The sequence below is a fragment of the Orbicella faveolata genome, unplaced genomic scaffold (genome assembly GCF_042242905.1).
Source record: "Orbicella faveolata isolate gen_17 unplaced genomic scaffold, um_ofav_v1 contig_36, whole genome shotgun sequence".
Classification (NCBI taxonomy): Eukaryota; Metazoa; Cnidaria; class Anthozoa; order Scleractinia; family Merulinidae; genus Orbicella; species Orbicella faveolata.
This window is the reverse complement of record NW_028301565.1, coordinates 6,970,007-6,996,054: the sequence shown is the minus strand read 5'-3', so window position 1 is coordinate 6,996,054 and position 26,048 is coordinate 6,970,007. Positions and strand designations below refer to the sequence as shown.

General features: G+C 37.9%; 2 protein-coding genes and 1 long non-coding RNA gene across 6 annotated transcripts; 2 read left to right on the top strand and 1 right to left on the bottom strand.

Moving 5' to 3' along the window:
• On the bottom strand, nt 1-21,417 carry LOC110064622 (uncharacterized). Of its 3 annotated transcripts, XR_016202601.1 has the most exons (4): nt 21,224-21,417; nt 20,267-20,350; nt 1,164-1,284; nt 1-398 (listed from the first exon to the last, which is right to left on the bottom strand). It is a non-coding gene; the product is annotated as an uncharacterized LOC110064622 (long non-coding RNA). The 3 variants fall into 3 exon arrangements; XR_002298346.2 differs by lacking the exon at nt 20,267-20,350 and having other exon boundaries at nt 21,224-21,411; XR_002298345.2 differs by lacking the exons at nt 20,267-20,350; nt 21,224-21,417 and having other exon boundaries at nt 1,164-4,270.
• Nucleotides 6,338-11,741, top strand: LOC110064620 (uncharacterized). Its single transcript, XM_020771691.2, has 2 exons — nt 6,338-6,701; nt 10,169-11,741. Exons 1-2 carry the CDS (start codon nt 6,635-6,637, stop codon nt 10,984-10,986), a joined length of 885 nt encoding a protein of 294 aa, XP_020627350.2. The 5' UTR covers nt 6,338-6,634; the 3' UTR covers nt 10,987-11,741.
• On the top strand, nt 13,012-26,048 carry LOC110064619 (uncharacterized). 2 transcript variants are annotated; one of them, XM_089275534.1, is made up of 5 exons: nt 13,012-13,616; nt 13,928-14,068; nt 19,764-19,811; nt 22,795-22,932; nt 23,772-26,048. In XM_089275534.1, exons 1-5 carry the CDS (start codon nt 13,529-13,531, stop codon nt 24,587-24,589), a joined length of 1,233 nt encoding a protein of 410 aa, XP_089131660.1. In that variant the 5' UTR covers nt 13,012-13,528; the 3' UTR covers nt 24,590-26,048. The 2 variants fall into 2 exon arrangements, with proteins under 2 accessions (XP_089131660.1, XP_020627348.2); XM_020771689.2 differs by lacking the exon at nt 19,764-19,811 and having other exon boundaries at nt 13,014-13,616.

The following is a 26,048-nucleotide window of genomic DNA, read 5'->3' as shown; positions in this document are numbered from 1 at the left end:
TAGCTTGACGCATTTTTATTGAATTTACAGTTTATTTTAACAGAAAGTGAAGTTAATCCCAGTGTTCCGAGTTATCGAGGAATCGAACTAAAGAGGAACGGAAGGCCTTTTTTTTTTTCTAATCAATCCAGTCAAATCAACGAAATCGGGAGTGCAGACGAAATAACTATATAACACACAAGTGCCAAAAAATGCAAGAGCAATGACTGTATGTGACATTACACCATGCACGTCAACTTATGTACTAAAAGCCATCAGAGGTTCTTTCTGAACCGCAGAGGTATATCTCTACTTCCAAACATTATTATGGATGCACAGTTCTTTTCCCCGGACGAGGAAAGTCAGGTGGAAAATCATTCTGCTGGTCTTCATCCGCGTCCAAGCTGTAGGGTCTAGAACTGGCAAGAAAGATAAAGGAAATGTACAACGATCAAGTACTTGCGACTTTTTTTTTTAGAATCTTTCAATTAGTCATTGCCCCCAGGGCGATGAGGGTTTTGCCATTGAATGGGGTTTGCTATAACTTTTGACATTGTTGTTATCAGTTAGACGATGAGATAGGACCACATGTTGTACTCCTGTAGGTCTATAAGGGAGTGATCGCTATATTTCTTTCTAACTTCAGTTTGAAGGGGGATGGGGTTCGTTCCTCTCCGGGGGTAGGACCCAACCCAGAATATTGTTGTGAATAACTTTGTTACCAAGTCATTTCGATTTTTTGCACAATAGTGGGCTGTCTAGGCGTTTAATTTGGACAACTTGATTAATTTGGGCCTGACTCGTATCAGTATATTATTAAAATGCAGAATTTCAGGACTTTTTTTTTAGAATAACTGTTTGTTTGTTTCATTTGTAAGGTTAATTTACCAGTCCCTATATTCGTACACACTGTAAGGCCATACCGAGCGCACCTCTGTAATCGAGAGATTGATCCTAATACAGTTATAAGTTAGTTCCCGTATTTTGGCCAGAGAAAGATTGTTTCTTTCTTTATGTCTGAAGCAAGAATTCCGATACGTTTTTTTATTACTGTTAGGCAAAGTTGACACGACAATCAGTTCACTGTCTAAAAATTTTTAACTGACCCTGAACCTTTCACAAAGTACCCGAAGTGTACCGATGTACCGACATTGAAACAGAAAACGTTTGACAAATTTAGCTACCTTCTATAAAAGTCGCTATATATCTTGCTCCGGTGGCTGTTGGTGGATGATCTCTTTTTCCACTGCATGGGCAAACCGCGCGAGTTCCATTCTAAGTAGGGCATCCGTCGCATTTCTACACCTTGAAAAGAAATTCCAAGCAACAGGCAAAGGAAAGCAATAAGAAGAATGTTGTTCATCGTGGAAGTCGTCTGTAATATCTGCTACGTTTTCTTTATGAGCGTTGCACGTTCTTGCTGGGCGTCAATACAACGTTTGAGAATCGTGGAGTCTGTTTACGTCTTATATAAAGGCTCTTGGGTACACCTAACGGCCTGTAACGGAGACGCTCTCGAGTGTTATTTAAGTATGGTTTTCAACTAGACTCAAGACCGTTGGAACCAAAGGTCGTCTTTAAATCGTATAATTTGCTAGCATTAAGAATCAACAGATATTTTAGCCGGCTTCTTTTAGTACAAAGAGATAGGCGCTCAGAACCGCCGAATTTAACAAATCTATTCAAATATCCGTCCGGTAGCTAGGAAAAACTTCATCCGGCAATGGTTTTCGAAAGCAATTGATTAGAATTAAGTAAATACAGGAGTAGAAAATTAAACGATCGCCTTCATTCATATCCGGTGGCAGTGACGCGACAGAATAAGTGCACGTTTTTGAGAGGTTTCTGCTTCGTCAATTTTCATTGGCTATCGAGCCATTTGCACACGTGAAAGCCTTTAAAAAAATGACTCTGTCGGTAAACATTCGCTCAGGGTTATAGGCTGATACCTTGTAAGTATATAACGTTTTCATCAAGCTTTTAAAGCTGTTTAATAAACATGTATATTCAGAAGACAATAGTTAAAAAGATGCCCTTTTTTGAGTCCCATTTTATTGGCAGAGACGCAAAGAGTTTGTTGTCTGGACTTGACAAAAGACTCTTCATCTGGAAAATGTAGGAAATAATAGGATAAAGAAAAACTATTGTTTTACGCGCGAAAGCTCAGTTTATCCTTCACTAAGACCGTTATTCAAAGATGCGAAAAGATTCTTCGAGAAAAATTTATAAGACACAAAAACATAATAGAATAAAGATGTTAAAAACATCATCTTCGGCATCAATGCGTCGCCAGCAGAAACAACACTAGACCAGAACAAAAAGACCCGTTACATGACCACTTAAGAAATACGCAAGTCATCTGGAACAAGACATAACATAACAGAAGCAAAATAACAGACAGACAAATAGACCGTTAACTTGTCAAAAAATTCATCTGGAAAAATTTAAACATGTTTGAACTATTTATTCTGCGCGAATGTTGAGGTGTGTTACGCACACAGACGGATAGAATAATACTGTTTGTTGGACTTTTATTTTCTGTAAATCTCATTATCACATTATGACGCTTTTGAAAATAATACGCTTCCATTTTTTAGTCATCACATCACAAGATGCAGTAATTAAGTTGGTTAAAACAACCCCCGAGCGTCGCATTTATGAATTCTTTCATTCTCACATACATTGGCAAAACCGCAAAACCGTTGGCGTCCTACTGAACTCTATAGACTTAAAACGCAACACAATAATTCGGGTAAAATGGTTCACATAGTGTTCAAATTCTTTGTGTTTAATATAGCACATGAAAGTTTTTCTTTTTCAACTTTGATTGCGCCTAACGTTGCTTGTGTGGTTGCCATGGCAAAGATTACGTTAAAACCCTAGAGCCTATGTTCGATGAATCTTTGTTCACAATATTTGCTTCATTAGCATAAGCGATAAAGTTTCTGATGGAGTTACAAAATATTAGCTCTGAATATTGAAAGGGCACAGCACGATTAACTGTCCCAAGTAATTTGAGCCCGATGTGTTGAATACTTTTTCTGTGAAGCGGCGTTAAACTTCTCAAAACTTTACAAAGAATGTATGAGCTCATTAGCCCTTTTGCCACCTAGCCAATTTCTCCTCGAAAAATACACCCAAAGAGCCAAAAAATTTCTCAAGTTACCTAAGTTTCACAAGCTCTTTAGATGTTTGTTGTTGTTACCATTAAAGATCACCCTTTTTATGCTATTTCTAGAGTAAAAAACAAAATTTTCTCCTATATTTCTCCCAGTTCCCGACTTTTTTATGCTCGACTCCAGAGGTCGCGCTCCTGACTAAAAGGAGCTCTGAGGACCAGAAGACAACATCTTGCGAATTCCACTTCCCGCCCCGCTTCCTGCGCATGCGTTATCTTCACGTAATGCTCGTCATGCATTGCAAGCAATGTAACAACGCCTCTTTGATTATTCGCAGGTTATGTTTTCAGTTGTTTGCATCAGTGACCTTGGACCACTGTGTTTTGGTTTAGAGAACCGTGTGGCACGAAATGTTTGTGGGAGTTTAATTTTGCGGATCGGCGATATTTTTGTATTTTGCGGGAGCTAATTTTTGCGAATGCGAAGGACTCGTTTTTCGAGTTGGGTATCAATTTTTGCGATTTTCAGAAAGTCGCGTTTATTTGCTGTTTATTCGGCGTGTTTTTTATTACACTACACGGTAATCAGTCGCTCTATTACAAATAACGTCTTGCCAAGTGTGGCTGATAGTACCTTCAAACGATCCTTTTTCTGTAAACTTTTTAGCAGCTACACCTGTAGTGTACCGTGGACAATTTCATCGTTTTATTTAAAGAGACGTTTTACATAACTGGCATCAACTAGATTCTACATATGAGGTTTTTATGTATAATTTCGCCACTGGAGTAAATTTTTTGCGGAAACAAAATTTGCGGGAACTATTTTTGCGGATCGCGGGAAAAAACCGAAAGAATCGCAAAAAATTAGAACCGCAAAAATTTCGTGCCACACGGTAGTACTGTAATTATATCATCTACATATAATGGACAGTAGGTGGCGGTGAATTCAAGATCCTGTTCAACAGGTTTTGATCTACTCAGCTTATTGAACTGAAACCTTGGGTACATCCTCTCACTTACTTTATTCCCACAACGTGCTTCCCCAAATGGCGCTGCCATATTAAAAAGCTCTGAATCATTGCTTTAAAAAACCTGCTCTAAAATAAGGTTGATTTAATCAGGGAGATTGACAAGAGAAACGTAAAATTTGAAATAAGAATCCCCCGTTTAAAAGAGAAAATATGTCGGCATACAGAAATTACTTAAACCACAAATAAAATAAATTCTTAACTGCAATGAACAGTACAATATTTGTCTAAAAGTGTTCTTTCTGAATTCGAAGAAAAAACAATAGTTATGATGTAGAAACCAAGGTCCGTAAAAACAGATGATCGCATACCGGATTTAATTGTTCATTCAGCTTTTCAAAAACCAAACGATTCTGCACTAATGCAATTTAATTGATTTGATACTGATTCAATTAGTAAGTAAATAATGATTTAATTTTGTTTAATTCAATGTCGCTTAAAGTTTTATATTCTTTCATCGCGAAAGGAAAAACAAAACTGGATTCTTTTTATCCCTTTGAGTCCCCAGCCAAAAATCTTAATGGATCGCTTTGGTAATCAACTGAATAGTTTTCTTTCTCCACCGCATCACCTTTTCTGCTTGGTCGAATATTGGTCTTGTGAAGAGAAACTTTTGCAGATTGAGAGCTAAGGATTCCAGCCCTCCCTGTTCCCTCAAATAATGATTAAAATATATTTTGGGACTAATGCGTCATAGTCATGGCTTACTGTGGTCATTTTCGCTCTACAAAGTAATAAAGTACCCGAAATGATAGTATCAAAAATGAAACAAAACAAACTGCACGAGCGGTCACAAAAAATCTCGATACAAATAATTAATCAAAAGCTGATTTTATTCTCCTTCATTCTTACTATTTATTTACAATACTGGTAAAAACGTACATTGGGTTATGAATTTCTTTTTCTTGAATTTCTTTTCACGAAATAAGAAGGCATTTTTTGCACCTTGTTTACTTCTACCGCACCCAATTCCCTTTCGTAATTAGACTTCAGAATTAATCGTCAAAAAATTAAAAAAGCAGAGAATTTTTTTTTATGAATGCCGCATTCAAAACCGTCGCATGAATTTTTAAGTTAACTCAGCAAGGGTTTAAAAGCAAAAATAAATCACTTAATCACTGATTCACGCGGTACGTCAGTTAAATAGCGCGGAAAGCAACTCTGAACAAAGAGAAAGTGATGTTTGTACGTATCACAGATATTCTGCTCACAGATTCATTACCTATATCAATACTAGTCTGGATGAGTGACGCGACAGATCATAAAAACATCCTTCGCGATTAACACAAGAATTATTTTAACAAAGCGGTGCTCGCAGATCTGACCATTCCATCATTTTAATTGACTTTCCCTCGCGGCGTTTCAATTCATCACCGTCGCAAAATAGAAATTATGAATTAAATTTATCTCGCTTTCATGAACTCATTTTTTTATCTGATAAAAACTGGCACGTTCTCGAAGTGCTGATAAAACTAATGGTTTTAATGAAACAATTAAATTTCTTGTTGGTATGTAAGCTAGAAAGATAAATTAAATCTACTTGGGTAAAAAGGTGTTGCAAATCTTTTATTCGCTTGGCGTGACAAATTTGAACTGAGAAAGCTATTTATTGTAAATCTCTCCCATTTTGGTGTGTTTGTCTTTTCTTTTTGTTTCTCTAAAGTAAACTGACTCGTACGGAGAAAAGCTGAATCATTGTTGAAAATATTAAGAAATATTAACATTCAGTTGTTCGGTCTCCTTTACAGCTCACAGATATCATTTTCACACCACAAGAAATGAAACAAAACCAAAAAATTAAAGAATAAAACCAGGATTGATATTGCAATATAATTACATTTAGTTCAGCTGCAAGGGTCACTCTCTTCAGCCTCCATTTAACAAGTTTCATTAAAATCATACCCTTAATCCAATTTTAAAATTACACTCTGAAGTCAACAGAATACCTTAAGCAATGTACTTTGTTTTCTGTTAGAAATTTGACTTATTAAGCGTGGAGTTGTCCGAAGTAATTTACAGCACGCGAACCCGTGCTACCAACGTGCAGGCAATGCTTGGTTCCAAAACGACGTTTGTTTAAAGAAGTTTGCTGGACGAAAATTTTAATCACAATTGAGCTCACTTTGTTGCTAATCTTTATAATCAAGTTGGCTTTCAATTTCCTCTCTTTACCAAATAAGTCACAAATCAGTTGCGACGAGTTCATTAACATGGGACAATCCGCGATGGGAGAACCAATAGGACAACAGAAGTCAACTCAAGCCTGTGTATAAAAAAACAGGAGGCGTTCAGCTGATATGTGTAATTACTGTAACATTTGTTCTCCCAGGTTGATTGAAATAAATTTGATAGCCAGCTTGAAGCAGCCTTCAAACTCAGTCAAGGGCTCGCAAGGTCAACACATCGAGCAGCCAAAATTTCTGCAGTTTGCACGATCGCCAACGAGGAGCATAACAGAACAAAATCAAGCGAACAACTGTACCCTAAGGTTTTGGGCTCTTATCACATCATGCCGAAATCTTTCCTTGTTCGAGTCCGTAAGGGACACGCGGATGTCACTGAAAGCGCGCCTCCAGGTTAGAGAATACATCATCTTGTTATCTTGCGTACATTGGTGATCATTTAAGCATTGATTTTGCTATGGCCGGAAAAAAGATGTCTTCTCCGGGCGCGGATTTGGCAAGGCTACTTTAAAATTAACAAACGCAATACCGTATTTTTCCATTTTCTGGGCGGGCTAAGGACGGTTTTAATTCGTTACATTGAAGAGGATATTTACTGCTCTCATAAAATAGTTATTTAATGTGCTGAATTTGGCATGATTTTCAAGGAAAAAACAAAACGAAAAAGACTAATAATGCCGTGATTGTATAGTTGCTGCGTTTCGAATCATTGCAGAGTAACTTGTTCAGCCTCTATTTACTTATTTCTTTAAACATTTTTATTTCAAAATACGGACGGTGTAGAATTTTCATAAAATTCGTGTTTAAGACTAAGCAACCTATTTGCAACTAAGAAGTAAAACGAAAACTTTTCCACAAGAAATTCGACAGAAAAAAAACTACACGTACAGATCAGGATAAATATATGGTTTCTTTTTTTTCTTTCTTTTCGGTGCATTTAATAATTCATTGCTTTGCTTTCTAAACTTTTGGTATTTCTTTTTTGCATTTGTCTCATGTTTGGTTTACACCCGACCGAGAGAACTGAAGAAATTTGATTTCCTTTGAAAATTTGATTTCCTGCAAAATCACAGTTTTGAACGTTCACTCAAAAAGCTCATTTGTATTAAGTCCGGATATGAGATTTTCCTCAGTCAATCGGCGCTTAAGCAAACAAAACAGGGAAGAAAGGTGAAAAGTGACTCTTATTTGTAGGACAATGGCTGGCTTCATAAAGAAAATTCTGATTTAGTATTTGCCCTGGCGCTGTAGGAAGCGTTCCGGTGCTATTGAAGATTTTAATCGGCAGGAGGGCAATATAAGCGCGATATTTACCTGCTAATATTATGTGAACTTGGTTTGTATAGAACATGTGACCCTCATGAAGATGAAAACAATTTTTTTGTGGCCCTTCTTGGGCAAGAAAGAGAACTGAGATATTCGGCAACAGATTCAAAGATTGGATTTCGTTGAATTTACTTTTCAATGAAGTTAATCTACATAATGAGTTAACTTCACTGAGTAAATAGCCAGTGATTAAAGAGGAAGCATACGTTTCATTTCACCTGCTCTATTCATTCAATCTCCGGGAATTATTCAATCGCAAATTTGCTTCATCAATGCTGCGATATTACGCACGAGTTTCGAAACGTGCTCGTTCACATTAATAGATCTTAATTTCGGAAGAGTTAAGAATCAAACCGCATTAAGGCGTTGCCAATATGCACATTGTTAGTTGCATTTTATCAGCGACACTCTGTCGAAGTTGCTTAAATCGCTGCGACAAAATCTGCGAGAAATCAGTTCCTGTTTGGTAAAGATTGCACTGTCTTTAAGATCCAACAATGCAGAGGAAATTTCGTCGATTTTGTTTGCTAGAAGATAACAACACCATTATCGTTTTCGTGCGACGACTGAAAGAAATCACGATAAAAAACAAACTTCAAACTTTCATTTTAAACTTTGATCATCTGTTTTAGGAAGAATTCGGTTTTTAAGACATGAAGGGCCTGAAGAAACAACGAAATCTGTACCTTACGTGACCCCAGTTCGAAGAAGCATTGTTTAATTAAGTCTAAAGACGTTAACCGGTTGAACTATTGGCAAAACAAGCTAGTCTGACAAGAAAGTATCATAAGTCGCGTAGCAAAAGTTGAAGGAAATCGGAAGGAGCATTTATAAGATGTGACAGAATTGTTTAGCTTCTGTCTCCAGAGTATCTAAACAGTGGTACACGAGGCATCGTTAGATAAACAATTGGACAGCAACACGTACCAATTCAGCTGTGACTTTTAAGTAAAGCTCATATCAAACATGAAAGACTACTTCTTAGCTGTCAACTTTACTTTTCCGGAGTTTGCTTCCAAAAATCAGTCAGTTTTGAAACTATTTATTTTGAAAAATATCACTCGCGTTCAGCTTTGTCTGGCATAGGAAGGCACATGAATCCCTGTTTACTTTTTATCAATGTTCCTGCGCATTATTAGGCATACTAGGAAAACGATGTTCCTCTACACGGAAAATACTCGTCTGATTATTCCACTTTACAATCGGAAGTCGCGGAAATGCCAGCCCATGGCCTCAGGAAAAATGAATGGAATAAATTTACAAATTTTGGCGCTGAACGAATGCGTTCCGATTTCGTGATAAGAAATGTTGATCATCTTACAATTAACTTCGAAATCTGGTCTAAGGTGCGTGAACCAGTCTTTGGTGTAACTCCCTTGAAATTTGTTTACCATTTTTATCCTTCTTCGCCGACGCCTTGTTTTTCCGATCCAACAATTCCTTTTGATCAGTGGAAGTTCTTTTTTCTCCTGAAGCTGATATCATGCCAATTGATGTTTTAACGATTCCTCTAGTAAAGTTCGAAAGGAAATTGAAGAGACGTGTTAAAACAGAAAAGCGATGAAGGATTTGCCTTGAGGCATTTTTTTTGTTCAAAGTTGTTTTGCCCAATACAGCACAATCTTAAAGTGAAAATCTTAGAAAATTGCCTCACTTTAAGCTACGTTTAGTAACAGAAAATGGGCTAAAAAAATTTTTTCAGCTTATTTATACCTTTCGGTAGATCTTAGTCTGTTCATTGGACAGTCACTGATGTTCATTCAATGATTCCACTTGCTGGGGCTTATTTGTGTGTTTCAAATCGTCGGTTCTGTTTCGGAGATGTTGACGGGTTGACAGAGTGTTTTTTTTTAATTTTTCATCATTTTTAAGCGACTGGAGATTGGTGAGAGGCCCACCAGGGAAGCCAAATTTAAATCAAATTAAGTCCAGAGTTATTTCTTGGAATTTTAAGATATTTTAAGCGTAACTGCGTCATATGGTTGTTAAATCATGATAATCAGTGAATTAATAAAAAAAAAAGCGAAAAGACTGATTGGATGCCTTAGATGGGAAATAATATTACCGAGATTTACACTGTAGGGGAGTACGTGAACAAGAACAATATAACTTAAATATCATGTGGTAGGCTTGCGTGAGACAAGTCAAGTAAGTTATCTTATTTTCGTTTGGAATCAAATGATGACTGCCTGTTTCGTGCAGTAGGATTATCGGTCTTATCGGAAACGTCAAGTTGATATTCGAATCCTGTGCTTGAACTTGCTCCTTATTATTATTAGCCACAGCGCAGTGTTTTACTTAACTTAATAATAAAACCGTGAAAATATCAATTTTTAGAGCGTGAAACATTAGTTTAGCGTACTCCCTCCTCATGGTTGGAACGGATCTCTCATAGCTGTCATTTTAGGAAATTTTGTTGTGGTGGGAAGTTAACATTGTGACATGAGAAAGAAGTGGAAATCGTGCTAACACTTTTGTCTGGTTCGTTTAGCTAGTACGCATATGTAACGTATATCTACACTGTGTCTTCACAGAGTTAGTTCCTGAAGAAAGCCACTTGCCCTTTCTTATTCAAGAGTCAAAGAAACATTGGGTGACAGAACGCAGTGCCTCAGTGATTTTAAACGAGCCCAGTTTTAAAAGCAATAATCTTCCAGAACGAAAACCTTCTACAAAAGACATGAAAACAACTTTCAGCAAGAAAGATGAACATTTCGAAAAGACCATGAAAGCGCAGCATGAAAACGAGCTGGAGCAAAGCAACTCTCATGACACGTTCACGTGCAACACCTGTCAGAAAATATTCTGCACACCACACGGCTTGGAGGTACACGTGAGGCGCTCACACGCGGGTAGCCGCCCGTACGGCTGCGCCACGTGCGGAAAGACATTCAGTCATTACGTCAGCCTTGCACAACACAGGAAGACGCACACTACTGTTAAGATATTCGAGTGCAAGACTTGTGGTAAACATTTCAAGCGTTCCTCGACCCTGTCCACGCATATGCTGATTCACGCCGACATCAGGCCATTTTCTTGCGATTATTGCGGCAAACGATTTCACCAGAAGTCGGACATGAAGAAACACATGCTCGTGCACACAGGAGAGAAGCCCCACAAGTGTCGCCAGTGTGGAAAGTGTTTTAGTCAGTCTTCCAATCTCATCACTCACAGCCGTAAACACCTGGGATTCAAACCGTTTGCCTGTCAGACATGTGGTAGAGCATTCTACCGCAAAGTAGACTTAAGGAGGCACAGTCACGTTCACCGGATCAGTTGTCATAGCAACCGTAAGGCGTACGGAGAGTTTTGTTTTGATCCGACGGTACTCATGTCCACGTCACCAAATTAACAATACTCCTTAGATACATGCAACGAGTCGCTGACACTGCCCCAATGCTCGAGCTACCCTGCTCGTCGTTGGAGAAGTGAGCCCCTTGGTGTAGAATTGTATACGACTTCCCTTGTCCTCTCCACTCACTTCTCTCCCTTTTTGCCCATCCCAGGCGCGCTCGCTCGCTCGCTCGCTGGAAAATGGAAAGGAAACGTCTGCTAAACAGGCTATCTCAAACATAGTTTGAGTTGCCACCATTTTCGTAAGCCAAGGTTTTAAAACATGGTTCAAAATCCAACGACATTTTTGTGTTGTGTACGGCAGGCGCAAGCGAATTGAAGTTTTGATTTACACGAAACAATCTGTATTGTAGACTTGTCGTAAGCCTGTCGCGTGAGACAATCAGCCCTAGCAACTTTGCAAGTTGGAAGAAGGGTTCAAGAGATACGAAGAATTAAATTTCTCAACAATGTAACTAAGCTAAGACCTAGTCGCATTCTGATAAGAATGTAACACGTTATATTATGAAATAGTCGCATGAGCAAAAAGTACATAAACAATTGTAGCAAATTCCGCTTATTTTGAAAACTTTGAACAAAAATTTCGACAAAGACAGAGAGAAATTTAATCTCTGCAGAGTGCACAGTTTCTGACAACAACTAGAGTAGTTACCAATAAATATTTGCTTATCTGAGAAGCGCTTAACTATTTGAAAGCGTGTACCAATTATGTTCCAGATAACTTGTATAACTAATAAAAGCATAAATCTAAAACTTGTTTATTTTACTTCGGAAATTAGTGGCCAACTGTGTCCGGTTGTACCCCATCCTTATGAAATATGCCTCACCAGAACAATATTCTCTTTGAGTGCCTCTTATGGTAAGAAAACACACTCTGCTGAGGGAGGATTTTGTGATTGAAAGTAAATAAAAAGCAATAGCGACATGAGAGAACGAGTCACTCAATATTCCCTCGATATCGTGGCATAAGAGCGGAAGATGTGCTGACATTGTCTAAACTTTCGCAACATTAATCATTAGAGCCCACTGACAATATCCGACCGTCACGTGATTTATTGTCACCCAGTCCTATAATACGTGCGTTGATGAAAATGCAAAAAGATTTTTTTTCAGAAACATTGTGACATAATTTCGAATATAATTCTGAACGTTTATTTTAACAACTGAAGCAACCTGGCTGAACTGATTTTTTTACTATGTATACGTAACTAGGAATTTAGGACTGGCGGGGTTTGAGTCCACGTACCCAGCTTTTCGTAATGAGCTTTCAGCGGGGCAAATATACCACAAACAGAGTTAATAACAAGCTTATTGTACAGTTTGTTCGGTATGTGTACACATCCTGGCCAGGCTAAGAACTTCATAAACAGAAGCCAGTCGATAAAACCGTGTTGACCCAACTACAGTGCTAACTCAAACGACTAAGGTTTACAATCTCTGTTCAGTCGACCTGCTGCCTTAAATGTCCGCCCTGGCGCACTCGCACGCGCCCATCATTCAGATTTCTCCACCTGTTCAGCGGATGGTTAAATCAAGGGATGTGACTTGAATCCGATTATGTAATATAATTCAACAGTTCTAGTTCAAATTTATTTAACAAACTACGTGACAACATCCGCATCAGGTGGGCACAGAGACTGGCTCGTGAAATTCATTTTGATTGAGATAAACACGCGTAAAAGTTAGTTATCAATTACTGGGTATCGCATCCGCGTATTAAAGAATAAAAATAAACATTCTATCATTTAACGGAAAATTGTCAATGTTGTTTCGTTAAATCCTAAACAGATGACCGAAGGAGCAATATAATAACATGATCAAACATGAAAATAGTTTCTTCGGTTTCACTGGCGTCACTCACTAGAAACAGACTCTAATAATCTTTAGCTATTAAATCTTTATGGAATAAAGCCTGTCTCAAAAGTAAACAATGAAAGTGCAAGTTATTATCCGTGTTCTCGGGTTGCGAGATTCGCGGTTTAGCTTTCCCATTCTAAAAGTGCTGCTTAATAAATAATGAAGAGCGCGCGCCATTTTGCGCGCCCGGGATTTGCACAACAATGGAGCTCGCGCAAGAGCATATTTATAGTCAAGCAAAACAAACAAGCACTGTTTGATATTGAAAAATCGAAATACGGCTACAATGGGACATATCCCTGGTCATCACTAGTCATATGGGCGTAGACTTCTGTTCTCTAGCCAGGAACCCTTCAGAACGTGTCTCCGTAGTGCGCGCGCGGTGTTTAAGTAAATGGTAACTCAATTTACAAGCTTTCCAAGCGCGTAGTTATCAAGCAGGTGGGATTGGACGAAACCGCACTACATCTTGGACCATTTGCAAGCTCAAAACACCTGCCTTAAGGGTGCTAGCCTAGGCTGTGAAGTTCAATCTTCCTTTGTATCAAATATTTACGGCAAAGATTTCACGAGTGGATAAACAACCCACGTATTGCACGACCTGTTCTCTTCAGCACGTACCGTTAATACCCGAGGACCTACACGGCCACCCTTATTAGAGCAAGAAACGAAGAAAAATCAAAATGCCAAGAGCTTTTCTTGTGCGCACGAAGCCCACTGCAGTTTCCAGCGATGTTTCGCACCAGGGTGTTGAGACAAGAAATGAACAAGGTAAATACCTGGTTGTGATTTTCACCCGGGCTTTCTTTGTTATGGTTTGCACAATTCCATTTAACTTTTCCCGGTACCCGCCATTGCTACGCGTCAAAGATTCCAATTTTTGTCCTTATTTCAGAGCATATTTTGCGATTGCCTGTATCACACATGAGTGATTCGTGTTGTAATTCAGAGATGAATTTTCAAAAAATTCTCTTCGACTCTGATCCTCAGTTGATTTACCTCGTAGTCTACGGAAATACATTATCTGGGACTGAACTGGTTTTCAAATAATGTGCCTATTTTTGTTTTGTCTGGTATTGTAGGAAAACAAAATTCCTCCTCGCTAAAAGGTGAACCTAGCGGATTACCCGCGACAAAAAATGATGAAGACGAGATTGCGCTACAAGAAACTTCCAAAGATGACTGTGATTCTGCAGAGTCCGATACAAACATGGACTCCGAAGGTATTTAATGATAGTTATTAGTATTTCCCTGGATTTGCTTATTCTTTTAGCTAATCTTTCAATTCCCGAGACCTAAACACTTCAACTTGTTCTAGATAGAGCGCGTGACTGAATGTTGCATTTTCCAACTCTGGAACAGAATATGTCGTTTCAATTTGGCTTGCTAGCTTTCTTTTCATCAAGCAAACATTTTTCGTTAAAATGATTTCCGCTATTTACATCAAAAAATACTTTCTATGTGTGCAAGAATATACATTGTCGAAATCAGCAAGAAGCTAAACATTTCTTTTGATTTTACGGCCAAAACTTAGTGTTTACTGTCGGCCGGTGGCAAAATGTTGATTATCGTGTTTGAGATTTTTCTCCGCCTACGTTCTCTTTACGTTCCAATCGCTTTTAAACCCCTCTTAAGTGCTACGATTTTCCAAAGAAGTGCAAATCTTCAAGTTTTAAAGAAGTTCTTTTGGACGCTGCAAATCCGTGCAAAATCACCAATTTTCAAGCATTTTTGTTATTGAATTAAAATCTGATTCGCGCGTTCAATAAAATGTTCGAAGCGTCATATCTAAATTGAATTCCAGCATAGTTTACCCGGTGTGCTTTCAAAGTTAATTAAACAGAGGAAACCTGAATTAGTTGTATTTCGGAGTCTTTAAATTCGAATTCAAGCAGACGGGATGTGTATCGGGAGCTCAGATGTTTGGAGTTTCTTAACAAGCTTTATGTTGTGTCATGGTAATTTCTAAAGACTAGTTCTGCCCCATCTAGAATACAACGCTGGCGTAATGTGCAGTTATTGGGTGGCTCAGAAGAAAACCCCATTTAGTCGGCTGAATAGGGAACCTGCTCTCTGGTTAAAAATGGACCTTTTAAAACAATTGCGCAACCTTAAGAGGTTTTTTTTTTCTTTTGCTGACACGGCCACACCTAATAAATTATTGCCCTGTTTTCTGACTGGATGATTTTCAGTATATTTGCTTGTTAGGCATCTGTTTCAAATTTTACATTTCTGAATTAAATGCAAGGGGAATTGTAAATCCCTGAAAAGCTAATCAGTATTAGATTCGTATCCTTGGCAGAAAGTTGAGTGAATCCTTTTGAAAAACACCCGGGGTGCGAATCTTTGCTAAGACTCTTCAAACCGGATATGATCCTAGCAAATTGAAGGTGTACGGTTCTGCTCCGAGTAGTAACGGTGAATTATTGAATCGTGTCTTTATTTTCCAGCAGAAAAAATTTCCGAACAGAAATATGTCTATGCATGAATTTAAATGAACGTGTCTTGAAGCAACGCTACTTAAGTTTGGGCGCAATGCCATGGTCGTGCATCAAAAACAGGAATATCAATACGAGTCGATAACAAGCCTTTTAGGCAATTTGAGTTCGGTTAGCTTTTAAGCTGTTAAGCGCTACTATCAAGGGCTAGTGATTTGTAGAAATACAATTAGACGCCGTAATATATCATCCAGATGCCACTATTTGGAATTTCAAGCATCAAACCAAACGATTTATAGTCGATATTTTATAACCGAACATGACAAAAACACGTCAACCTTTAAACTTGAAATTGGCAGAGCATTGCACGTATGAGATTCAGGTCCAACACACCGGCATTAAATCGAATATTTGTCGTCACACCGGACTAATGAAAAACATTTAGCCTTCACTGTTTGTACAGATTTTGCTAATTACTTTTTTTAGCCATTTTAGAATATTCATCCTTAGTTCAACTTTGATTGCAATTTAACTTACAAACCGGGATATCTCGGGCTTGTTTATCCACAGCTAAATTAAAAGAGAAAGCAAAGAATTCCTCGTGTCATGAGATGACAACTAATAGCTTTTATAAAGTTGACATGTAGTGTGTAGTTACACTCTTTTTTAATAAGACTATTGTTTTCCCGGCCCAAGCTGAACATTCTTATATTTCTGCCGATTTCGGGCTGAAAATATTCTTGGGAATATTCTTAGATTAAAGTAATAGAAAGTGGGCTATGCCGAAATATCGTTAGATTATCTGTCCTATCATGATTTTGATGGCGTTGAAGTAATTTTGGAGCCAGACTGTAGGCAATAAAACCTGATATGGCTCACACAACTTCTTGTAGGAATGTTATTAGCATCGATCATAAAACCAGTGCTGTTTTTGTTGTTTTTTAGCTAGTTTGACCGTTTAGGGAGAGGAAGAAATTTTCTTGGGTTTAGTGAAAAACACTGATATAAGTCTTAATTGTATTGCATTTGTAAATTTCAACACACAAAATTATGTTCTTTTCAAAATCTCAGCCTCAGGTTTATTCTTAAAATATTCTTAAAATTTCGCAAATTTCAGCATCGATATTCTTATAAAGTATATTGTTATATAAAGAAGAGTGCATTAGTGATCTTAGTTCATAAACAGGACCTTACAAAACGCTTAGAAATTTACACAGAATTTGAACTTATATGTTTCTAATTGACTTTTTTTGTCAAACAACTAGTTAAATTTCAGGCAAAAAAAGGTGGGAAAATGTTATTAAAATCATCGAATTCAATCAGTATGTTTGTAACTGCACGTTTAAGCAAACGATGCCAGATATTTGATCAAGGTCTACATTAGACAAAATTATATTTCCCGTTATTTGGATATACAAAGTAAAAGAACATTTCAACGAGGTGTGAAATAAATTTTGCATGCTTGATTCAAGCTGTCTTGAGCGATCTGTTAGGAAACTACTAAAAGGAAGGAAAAACTTTCTCTTAAAACTTGTTACGTCAACAACTGTCAAAAGTGAAGAAAAAGCGATGAATAAGCTCCTTGGGGTTAGTGTGGTTGTGGTGAATGCTCTCTTCTGAGTTATTAGACATTATTGCTTTTCAGCTGAATTCAGTTCAATGAAGTCGGCTAGCAGGCCTCGCTTTTATTGTGATCTTCACTCATGATTACTCAATACCAGCGGGGTACTAGCTAGAAACTATTCCTATTATGATTACTTCTAAGGCGTGCAAATGAAGTGGTAAACGTGTATTTACGTTCTAACTCATCTCTAAACTGACTGAAAACCTAAAATTGCAATAATTCAATCGCCTTCTTCGCCATTTATTAGTCTGTCAAATGATATTAACTTCATTACACCCATGTTTGCAGTGCGCACTAGCCTTGCATGACAATTGACTGTCTATGGGGTGTGCTCTGTATTATGCATGGGCTAGCTTGGGCTGAAACTATTTTCTCCTTGCATTTTTATCAAAACGCTCGGTACATAATCTACATGTGCATCTTTGTTACCTTGATCAGTTTCTATTTAGAGTATTTTTACGTGGTAAATTGCATTGGACGTCTTTTTATGTCCCCCAAAATTCTCACTGTGACTAATAGAAAAACTATCTAATATTGACGACTGAGAAAAATTGTCACTCCCTATTCGGAGTTTGCCCTTTGTTAACAACGCTTTTGTGTGGTTCTATCTATTAAGAATCTATTGATTACACCTGCAGTAGGCTAGTATTAAAAGCTTTTACTGACTAAAAGTGGTATATTGGCTGGCTGCCATTATACAACATGACGCTGCTCTCAATCAGGTTTCATTTAGATTTTCATTTTGGATTTCAAAACTTCAAAATATACATTTTACTAAACATATTTTCTTGTAAGACTGTATTCAGGACCACTGCACCAGGATTGTAATGTTCATTTAATCGCGTCGTTTTCTCCAAATTTCGTGTAGGTTGGAGGAAAGAAAGCACTGGAATCTGATACAAAATTAATGATGACTTTTAATTTGCTAGGTGTGCAAAATATAGCAGTAAACGTAAGAAAAATTAGGGGCAGGATTTTTATTCTTGCGCTTAACTAGCGATTGCTTTTCGAGTGAATAAAATCACACGCTTTAAGTACAGAAACCTCGAGTTCAGTCATGACGTTTTTCTCAAAATATATTAGACTTAATCATACGTCTTCTGAGACATGTTTCTAAGAAAGGCCTAAAATTGAAGCTTTCTATCGATTTTTGTAAATAAACAGACAATTGCTCCTTACAAGCTCTCTCGCGAAAAAAGGAACGTTTTTTAAGACCTTTGCCAAGATCAGTGATTTGTTTTTTTTTTCAAATTTTTATTATGCACTGCGTGTGTTAAATCCGTAAACAAACAAGAGCGAGGAAATTCAATTCCGTCCAGCACCTGTTCAGACGTGGGCGATGGCACAATTTGAAACCTTTCCAGTAAATCATGAAAAATCTAAACGAGTCCAGTCTTTGGAGCTGATTTTTTTGTGTAAATGTGTGATAATGGAGACATATTTCTATAGTTTTATAGGGTTTGTCATTTTACAAAAGGAGCACGCTGCTCTAGAAACTTAAGCTTAACTGACCTGGCCTTGCTAATAAAATTTTGGTCGAGAGGAGAGAATAATTAACGAGGCAAGCATTTTCTTTGTGTAAATTTAACGACATCACTCACAAAAAAATTTCTTCTACGTTTTATCAGAATTTAACAGTTGATGAAAAAAAGAGCACTTCAAGCTATTGAATAAATGGCAAAATTCTGCCTTGAGCAGCTCAGTTGGGTCTTTTGATATGCATAGTGGATCTCTGCAGGAATAACATGCGTTTTCTCTCGAGTAATACGTTAATAAATAAAATATTTAGACTCAGATAACCTCCACCGGGTATTGTTTTCGTTCTTCTCCTTCCCAAAAGAAAATTGAAAATAAAAGGTTTATTTAACCGTGCGATAAACAGTTTAGCAATATTTCGCCTACAATAGTTCCAGTATTTGTCTCCCTGATTTAAATTTCTAAAGCCAACTTCTTAGTGTTTCGTTTTCCTGATTTCGAATTTAAAAATTCTGTCTTCGTGTCTTCGACAAGTATTTTGGAACATTTTTCTCCCTCTGGGAAAGTGCTTAGCGTACAAAAGTGGGTGACGCCCAAAACTAAACGCTTCATAACTTCATCCTTATATGACTTCAGTCATTTACTCTGTTCCTGAAGACAACAACTTATGCAATGAATATAATTTTAAGGTGTGACATTTTAATCAATAAAATTGCTACTCTCAGACTTTTTGAATAAGAATTTCAGGTTCTCGTTTTTAATCAGCCGTTTCCTAATTTTGACATGTACGTTAGAAAGGCGTCTGAAAGATTTTCAAAATGCGTGAAAACCACTCACATTCAAATAGATTTATAGAAACAGATTGAGACATTGAACATGTTAATAAACTCAACGCTTAATAGCCCTCACAAGTTTAATAAACTATGATATTTCACTTTCTCATCGACTTGATCTATATAACAGCATGCAGACAACAAGTTCTAATGCGGACCTCTTCCCCTCGGCAGCTTGAACTAGATTGGCTTGTCTTGAAGGCATCAATGTTCTCGCGCTATTTCATTCTACCAAAAACGATCTCCGAATCAGGTACACTGTCGTATAGTTACTTCTTTTTATTATTTTCTAGTTCAAGGTCAAGGTTTTATCTGAATGTTCCCCTATAGCTTTTCTTATGGAGTCATAAGCTGTTTATGTTGTCGTAAGCTCTAGTTCTGCCTAATTATGTGACGTCGTGTGATTGAAAACACTGATAGTGTCGCTGAACCACTCCCTAGCAAGCATTCCCTTGACCACTTCCCTTCAGTTTCGACCCTCAGGAGCAGCTTCGTTAAGCAATGCCGAAATCTTTTCTTATAAAACCGAATCTTTCTTCGACATTAGAGACCGAAGATGCCGGATTTGAGCACAAAGATAAAGCTGGCCGAGCTGGTATGTGATTTTTCATTTTTTGTACACTTTGAAAAGGTGCGTAATCTGTAGGGAGAACATTGGGTGGCTTCCAGGTTTAAACTAAAATCTAGTAGAAGTCGTTTCTCTTCTCGCTTTACAAATTACAATATTGAGAGAGGAAGCCACATCAGCCTTACCTGGTTTTCATTCGGGTCCTCTATCCTGTTCGAATTGGAATTAGGAGATGTTTAGTTTTTTTGGAGGGACGAAAAACCGGAGAACCCTGAGAAAAACCCTCGGAGCAAGGCGAGAGCCACCAACAAACTCAACCCACATATGGCAATGAATACCGTCTTCAAATCACGGAAAATCAGAGCGAATATATTGGACTCGATAAGTACTAAACGTCGTAAGTTGGAGACTGTCGCAAGTTGGATACAACCGATTATCTATGCAGTTTATGAGTTGTTGGACTAATTTATAATATTTCATACCTAGCAAGTAGATTTCACGTAAACACGTTTACAATCTGGGCGTTTAGCGCTGTTTAAACTGGAAAACTTGATAAGATTTTATTCCTGCGGGAAAAAATCATAATAGAAGCAAACATTTTGTCGCAAGAATAGGACTGAACTTTCCCTGGAAATATCAGGAAAAAAACAATACTGTTCAACCCCAAACCGGTAAGGAGTTTAATAACTTTTAAACAATAGCGAATTTGAAAAGGACCAAGACGACTTACCAGGGCATTTGAGAGTAAATTTTCAACTCCAACATTTTACTAGTGAATCTAAACTCAAAGTTTGCTTTTGACTCTAGCGATACAATTAAAAGCACGTTAACGATCGGGCTCTTTCCATCGGGCCCTTTTAGAAATAGAATATAAATCACGACAAAAGCCGTTCTGGAGTATTTACCTCAGCTCCGTTTTGTTTGAGAAAAGAATGAAACTGCGAAGAGTAACTTAATCAAATGAGACCAAATCATTATTTTACCGGCATTGCACCCTGTCTCTGACGGAAATTTCGCCGATTTCATAAATCTTTTAAACGTACACATCCAGAGGATATCTCACTCAATCTTCTTTGCGTGTTGCGTTCTTTACATTTCTTCAAGTTTTAAACGACATTTTTAAAGAACGAATTTGAGTTCTGAAACTATAAGATATAAGCTTAAAAGTTTTATTTCTAGATGGACAGTGCCATTTCCTTCTTTCGTTTCGCTGCTTGGTTGTATTCTAAATAGAATTTTCAGTCTTCGACTTGTGAGTGGGAAACTTTTTCTGCTGATTTGAAACAGAAATTTCATTTGAAATTACCAAACTCAACTGACAGTTTTTTATTCCAAAATATGCCCAACTTGGTGGCCTATAAAACATTTTAAAATATCGTTATGATAAACAGTCGTATAACGTGGCTCCGGAGTTGATAACTCAGTAGCACTTTACATACCTTTCTCCCAAGTCTCTCTTGACCGACTAAATCAACCATTTTCGCCATACCCAGTTTTTACATAGTCACACAAGAACAAAATTCCAAAATCCATCGACATTTAATGAACGAAATTGCTCCGTTCTGTAAAGTTTAGATATTTGGTAAGTTTAGCAGTAGTCAGTTTATTGACAGCTCTTTACCTGAGGTTAAATGGCACCTGCTACAGGGGCGCAACTCGAGTGTTGTAGGAACTGGTGCATAAACGCTCTCATATTTCGCCAACGTTTTCGTTTGTCCTTGATGATAATTTAATGACACTCTTGCCAAAAAATGATTTGTAGCCATAGCTGACTAAAATTGTTTGGGAAACCTTTCTTAGGAAGTAGTTTAGCTGCTTTTCGAAGAGTTTCAACTAGTTTTGCTGAGAAATGCAGATGAAATATGAAATGTTTCTTTCCTGAAAGGTCCTTCGTTATGAAGGAATTTCGAAAGTGCTTACGTTTTCTCTAAATTCTTTTATGGTTCCTTCGATACTAAACCACAACAGCTTTCAGTTGTTGCTCTCTTCTTGAGTCGGATGCGCTCGGACGTAATATTCTGCTAGACTTCTGATCACCGGGTTGGAAAGCTGGTTGGGCTTAAGGGTTGCGATATTTTCTTGGCCAAAGCACTTTAACTTCGCCGTGCCTCTATATGCCCACGTGCATGTATATTCTCGGACAGAAGACAAGTGGAGACATGTGAACAAACTTTTAAAGAGTAAGCCAAGGAGTCTGCTAGCACCTCATCAAAAGGGAAAGTAACAGTATTCCTTGTTTTTCGCGTCATGCTAACAAAGACAGCGTTAACTGTCAGCCTGATGTCCCCGGAAACAATTTTTTAGTAAATCTTTCTTCCTAGATATGATGTTTGACAATTCGTTAGAGTCTTATTACCCTGTCAGAATGCTCAGTTGCGTATGGTTCTACATTACTCATTTGTGCCTCTGTGTTAGGCCAGAGAATCAGGATCAACACCCGAGTTACAAAGAGGGTTCAAGTACAGGCTAAATCAGAATCAAAATGGCGAGTTCATCAATTTCTAAGCTCGAAGCACCATTTTATCCTTAAACATGAGACACCAACACCTGACTTCTCCCGAAAATGTCGATACAAAGCAAGCATGCAGGTTATGACAACACAAAGTGTATACTGAAAATTTTATAATCTGAGTGATCGATAATAACTTGGTCAGCCGTTGCTTTCATTATTTCAAAGGCTGTAAGTTTGGCATAAAACTCCAAGCAGGGCAACAAGCCAAAATTCCTACATTTCAAACAGAAGTCGGAACAGTTCAGTAAAGAGTCTTGAAGAAAGCTTACAACGTTCACAACGCAAACCGAGGTCGGATTTTTTTGAATTTCATCGTTTTGGTTATTATAATGCCAAGCCGACCGATTTTTCGGTGTTTTAGTTTCAGTTACCACTCAAATATTTTTTTTTTCTGGTGAAGAATTACTTCGGAACCTCCAGACGTCCTATTAGGGTTACAATTGACATCGGCTACTCTTCTGAACAGTAACGTCTTACATTCCATTTTTCCTATTCTAGATGAAAGTAGCAGTGACGAGAATTCACACGATGTGGAAGAAGAGGAAACCACGTGTCAAGAGTCAAGTTCAAACAAAGACATTGGTCATGATGTGAATAGTTACCAGCTGCAGAACAGATCACCCTTTTATTCCACTGGTGAGAGAAACTTGACTGCTTTCTTCGCTTTCTTTCAATGGGGATTGCAAACACCAAGAGGAAATGATTGCTTTCAATATCTTCTCTTTCACTTACTAAATCTTCCTCCAGCATGAAGGAAGGAAAATTGTATCAAATCTAGTTTGAAATCCACAAGGAAATTCAAAAAAATCATTGTTAAACGATGGGATTACTCTAGCCTCTCGCCTTTTACATATCCTTCTCGTGCTATAACACCAAATTTCAGATTATAATCCTATGCATGCATCAAGAGAGCTTCCTTTCTTAAATTAATTTAACGGCTACCGCTTCGATTCTATTCAAATGTAAGGTATCTTTGAAGCTGTAAAGAGTTGCCAAAAGAAAAACATATAGCTGTGAAGTTTTCAGTTTGAATTTGTTCATCCGTCAGTAAGGTTCGATATGGAATACAATACGATATGCTCAGGTACTAGTTTCTCCCCAAAGTTATATTTAGAGTCTGCTTAAAACAATGTGTCAAATTTGTTTTGATTTATTTGTTTATCTATAATTGATCATTCAAATATATAATTCTATGATTCATCCATCCGTCTATCCATCCATCCATTCATTCATTCATTCATTCATTCATTCAGTCAGTCATTCAGTCAGTCAGTCAGTCAGTCAGTCAGTCAGTCAGTCAGGCAGGCAGGCAGGCAGGCAGGCAGTCATTCAGCCATTCATTCATTCATTCATTCATTGATTCGTTCGTTCGTTCGTTCGTTCATTCATTCATTCATTCATTCATTCATTCATTCATTCATTCATTCACACATACATTCATTCAATCATTCATTTGTTTCTTCATTATTTTCAAGGTATGCCATTGGAAACAGGACTGAGATTACTTTCAACATTCCCTTCTCCCTCCCCCAAAGGACTCCAAGGTCCGTTCTGGAAGGCTCCACAGTTCCCCCTTTGGAACTTCCGTCAACAATCTTACAACGCGGGATCAGAAGCATTTGCTCGCTGGATGCAGCAGTGGGCAGAAGTGAGACGGCTTCAGAATCAACCGTCTGCAGCCGGGGCGTATCGATACTACAATGTCCTGATGCCAAACGCAGGAGCTGTTGGCAAACGAAACACTCAAACGGACGATGAATTCCAGAAGGAAAATGGTCAGCAACAGATGAATTGTGTAATTAGGCCTGGAACAGAAAAGGCTGAAAAAGACGACAAATCCAAGGCTACTGGTTCTGAAAAAAAAAGGCAGCTGTATTGCTGTCAGGTCTGCGAGAAAGTTTTCAACAATTCGATCAGCCTGAAGCAGCATATGATCGTGCATTCGAACAAGAAACCATTCCAGTGCAAGGCATGCGGTAAAAGCTTCAAGCGCTCGTCGACGTTATCAACTCACATGCTGATCCACTCGGACACGCGCCCGTTTGAGTGTCAGTTCTGTGGCAAGAGGTTTCACCAGAAGTCTGACATGAAGAAGCATACCTACATCCACACGGGAGAGAAGCCCCACCAGTGCAGCTTTTGCGGCAAGTCGTTCAGTCAGTCGTCCAATCTGATCACGCACTGTCGGAAGCACAAAGGATTTCAGCCTTTCTCGTGTGACGAATGTGGCGTATCGTTCATGCGCAAAGTTGATCTAAGAAGACACATGTACACTCACGAGGTAGAAAGTTAAATATCCTCGGCAACCTTGCATGTGATCACCTCATCATGCGCATAGACTTGAAAACGCTTACAAAATTCGCCTTGACTAAGCCCATATGTAACTGAGGGATTACTCTGTCCATATCAGTCCATGACCTGTATTACAAGCATCTACACTGAAATTGGCAAGCAAGAGGGAACGCATACTAATACAAACAGATACCTTGACTCTTCTACCAGAATTATGCCTTGCAGCCCAACTAAAATCAACATATTATAGTTTAAAGGAGCTCAATCATGGAGATATTTTGGCCAGGTACTAAAGTACCTTTTAATTTAAGGAAACCTGAAAATAATAGTTTACTAAGATAGAAAAACATCTAACAGATAATAATAAGCCATAAAGGAACAAGGGTGGTTAAGGATGTAGAAGATTAATGCGGATTGCAAACGACAAACTTCAGAAATTTAGGCTTAAGTTTTTTAGGCACGCAAATCGTGACGAAGCTCCTTTAATAATAATCACAACTAAGCTATGTTGAATGATAAGCAGCGTTTATGGACTGTCATTAGGCCTACGTACGAAAGCTTTTCATTTTGCCTAAGAATCCTTCAAATTAGGACTGAATACTATGACACGGGGCTCCAATCAGATCATTAGAGTTCGTTATTGAGAGATAACCTTTCATGGTACGAGTTTGCGATTACTGACACCTTATTTCATCCAGGAATTCTTGCAAATGAGAACGGAATAGCGCAGACATCAGACTATTATATATCGACATTGGTTTTGTATCAGATTGAAGGAGACAACAGACTATATTCAAGTAAGTATGCGGCAAGTTAAGAGCTTCAAAAATATACAAAGCAAACTAAATTAATGATAAAGTAGCCCAAAACTTCGTTTTATGCTAAGATAATTGCGATAACCGCCAAGAGAACTGTGTTATAATTCTTTAAGGAGAATAACGTTTTGTTAGCAAAGTCCAAGAATTACAATCGTCATCATTTAAATCGCTTCGTATACCCGAAATTCCCTTATGTAAAATATTAGTTTAGCAAACTAGCGTTCATTTTTCAACTGAAAATGATTTTTGGTAACAGTTCATATTACAGTGCAGCCTTTTGGACCACAAATCAGGATATAAATTAACATAGTATATTATTATATTACTATAAGGATGTTGCTTCTTTCTTACCCTAGTTATATAAAAACGTTTTATACACCGCATGCATTTTGAGTTAACCGCCATAAAGAGGATTTTGTACGGTATCACCTCGAACTCGTCGTGGCAATGTATTTCAAGCGATCTTACAACCCACTTAATCATGTTCATAGGCTAAACACAAGTTCGTATTCAGTGGTCGTTTGGTCGGAAACGACAGCAAACACCATACATTACAGAATAGTAACTTAAAACTAAGGTTTGTTTTGTATATAGTTGTTAAATAGGTTGACTAGTCATTGGAATAAATTTGCTATTGTGTAA

Coding starts and splice junctions, on each gene's coding strand:
- LOC110064619 (XM_089275534.1), top strand. CDS start 13,529: ATGCCAAGAGCTTTTCTTGTGCGCACGAAGCCCACTGCAGTTTCCAGC. Junction 13,617..13,927: donor TGAGACAAGAAATGAACAAG/GTAAATACCTGG, acceptor CTGGTATTGTAG/GAAAACAAAATTCCTCCTCG. Junction 19,812..22,794: donor AGATAAAGCTGGCCGAGCTG/GTATGTGATTTT, acceptor TTCCTATTCTAG/ATGAAAGTAGCAGTGACGAG.
- LOC110064620 (XM_020771691.2), top strand. CDS start 6,635: ATGCCGAAATCTTTCCTTGTTCGAGTCCGTAAGGGACACGCGGATGTC. Junction 6,702..10,168: donor CACTGAAAGCGCGCCTCCAG/GTTAGAGAATAC, acceptor GTGTCTTCACAG/AGTTAGTTCCTGAAGAAAGC.